The sequence below is a fragment of the Chrysochloris asiatica genome, unplaced genomic scaffold (genome assembly GCF_000296735.1).
Source record: "Chrysochloris asiatica unplaced genomic scaffold, ChrAsi1.0 scaffold00069, whole genome shotgun sequence".
Taxonomy (NCBI): Eukaryota; Metazoa; Chordata; class Mammalia; order Afrosoricida; family Chrysochloridae; genus Chrysochloris; species Chrysochloris asiatica.
This window is the reverse complement of record NW_006408587.1, coordinates 10,492,907-10,494,935: the sequence shown is the minus strand read 5'-3', so window position 1 is coordinate 10,494,935 and position 2,029 is coordinate 10,492,907. Positions and strand designations below refer to the sequence as shown.

The window sequence follows — 2,029 nt, the reverse complement described above, 5'->3', positions numbered from 1 at the left end:
GAGACTAATGTAAAACTACAGCAAACAGGTCTTCGGTAGAAAATGTGGGTGTGATATTCTGGGGCTTTCTGTGTTTTGCTTTTTACCCAATAAGTTTATTTTAAAATTTTTAATGAAATGTTGTCTCTGAAATAACAGTATGTTGAAAAAAAAAAAAAAGTGAATGTAAGAAACTCGTATAACTTCCAATTCTAATACTGCCAAATATAGAATATGCAAGATATTATCAAGAATAGGAAGTGACTATCTCCTAGTGGTGGAGTGACACAGGACCTTCTTTTTCCTCATCCTGCTGTTCCATGTCTTCCCAATTCTTTGTGATAAACACACATTCTCAAATGCTGCATTTCATTATGAAAAATTATAATATAATATATGAGAGAACAAATAAAAATAAAAGTATCCAAAATTCTCAAGTTTCAATAACTTTCAATGTGTTCACAAATCATTGCTCTACTCACTTGCTGGTGAACTTTCTGTTCAGTACATGTTTTACTGCCTCCTTCACATCTTTGTTTCTCAGACTGTATATTAAAGGGTTCATCATGGGAGTCATCACCCCATAGAACATAGAGATCAGTTTGTCTGTAACATTCAAGTCATTTGAATTAAGGATCTCTTTAGATTTGGGCTTCATGTACATGAAGAGAATAGTGCCATAGAATATTATCACTACTGTCAGGTGGGCTGAGCAGGTAGAGAAGGCTTTACTTCTACCCTCAGAGGGTATCTTTAGAATGCTGGAAATGATTAATGAATAAGAGATGAAAATCAAGAGCAGTGGCATCATTGTGAACAATGTTGTGGCCACAAGCATGATAAACTCATTGCCTGAGATGTCAGCACAAGCCAACTTCATGACAGCCAGAATTTCACAGGAAAAATGATTGATGATGTTGTTCCTGCAGAAGGGTAATTGTACCACAAGTACAGTTTGTACTACAGAGTTGATAACACCTGCAAACCAGGACCCAGCTGCCATGGGAACATAGGAATTCTTACTCATAATGATGGGATATCTCAGAGGGTTGCAGATGGCCACATAGCGGTCAAAGGCCATCATGCCCAAGAGCACACACTCTGTTGTCCCCATAGCCAAACCAAGGAACATCTGCAATGCACAGCCAGAGAAAGAAATGGTCTTTCTTTCTGAGAGGAAACTCACTAGCGTGGAGGGAACTGAAGTGGTGGTGTAGCAGATATCCAGGAAGGAGAGGTTCCCCAGGAAGAAGTACATGGGTGTGTGAAGGTGAGAGTCCAAGATGCTGATTAAAATAAGGGTGCCATTTCCCAGAAGAATAAACACATACATTATTAGGATAAGCACAAAAAAAAGCAGCTCAAGCCTTGGGTAACCAGAAAGACCCTTCAGAAAGAATTCCACCAAAATGGTTTGGTTTTCCCATTCCATTTTACTTTTTTCTTATACCTATAGGGAGACAGAGAAATTCAAAATAAAAATCCACATATACCAATTCACATATATAAAAATTTGTCATGAACCCAATGAGAGAAAAAAAGTGAGAAGATAAGGAAGGGAAGAAAATAAAGTATGAAGGAAGAAAAGGGAAAATAATTAAGAAATAATGCAGAAAGGGAAGGAAGAATGAGGGAAAGAACTATTGTATTGATCGTTTGTTCTGGATCATGTAATTTGCAAGTGTTTTTCCTATTCATTATGTCACTTGATCTTTCACAACACTATCATTTTAAAGGTAAGGAAGCTTAACTAACAGAGTTTAAGCCTAAAGATTTTTTTATGTATATAGCAAAGCCTGGAGTCCTGGTGTGGTGCAGTAAGATAGGCACTCAATCAAAAAATTGATTTGATCCCCAAAGTTCATGGTTCAAACTCTCCAGTAAGTCCTCAGAAAACCTTTACAGGATTGCTCTGAGTTGGAACTTACTTGATGCCATGTAGCAACAAAAATAAAGCCTACGCTTAAACTCAGGCCTGCAAACCTATAACTCGTACTTACCTTATATTTTTCTATACACTAAGAAAATACAGAATGCATTGTATCAGGGA

At 37.1% G+C, this 2,029-nt stretch overlaps 1 protein-coding gene across 1 annotated transcript; it reads right to left on the bottom strand.

Moving 5' to 3' along the window:
* Positions 1–457: 457 nt before the first annotated feature.
* Positions 458–1,411, bottom strand: LOC102812787 (olfactory receptor 13C9-like). Its single transcript, XM_006864704.1, has one exon. It carries the CDS (start codon positions 1,409–1,411, stop codon positions 458–460), a length of 954 nt encoding a protein of 317 aa, XP_006864766.1.
* Between the last annotated feature and the right edge of the window lie 618 nt (positions 1,412–2,029).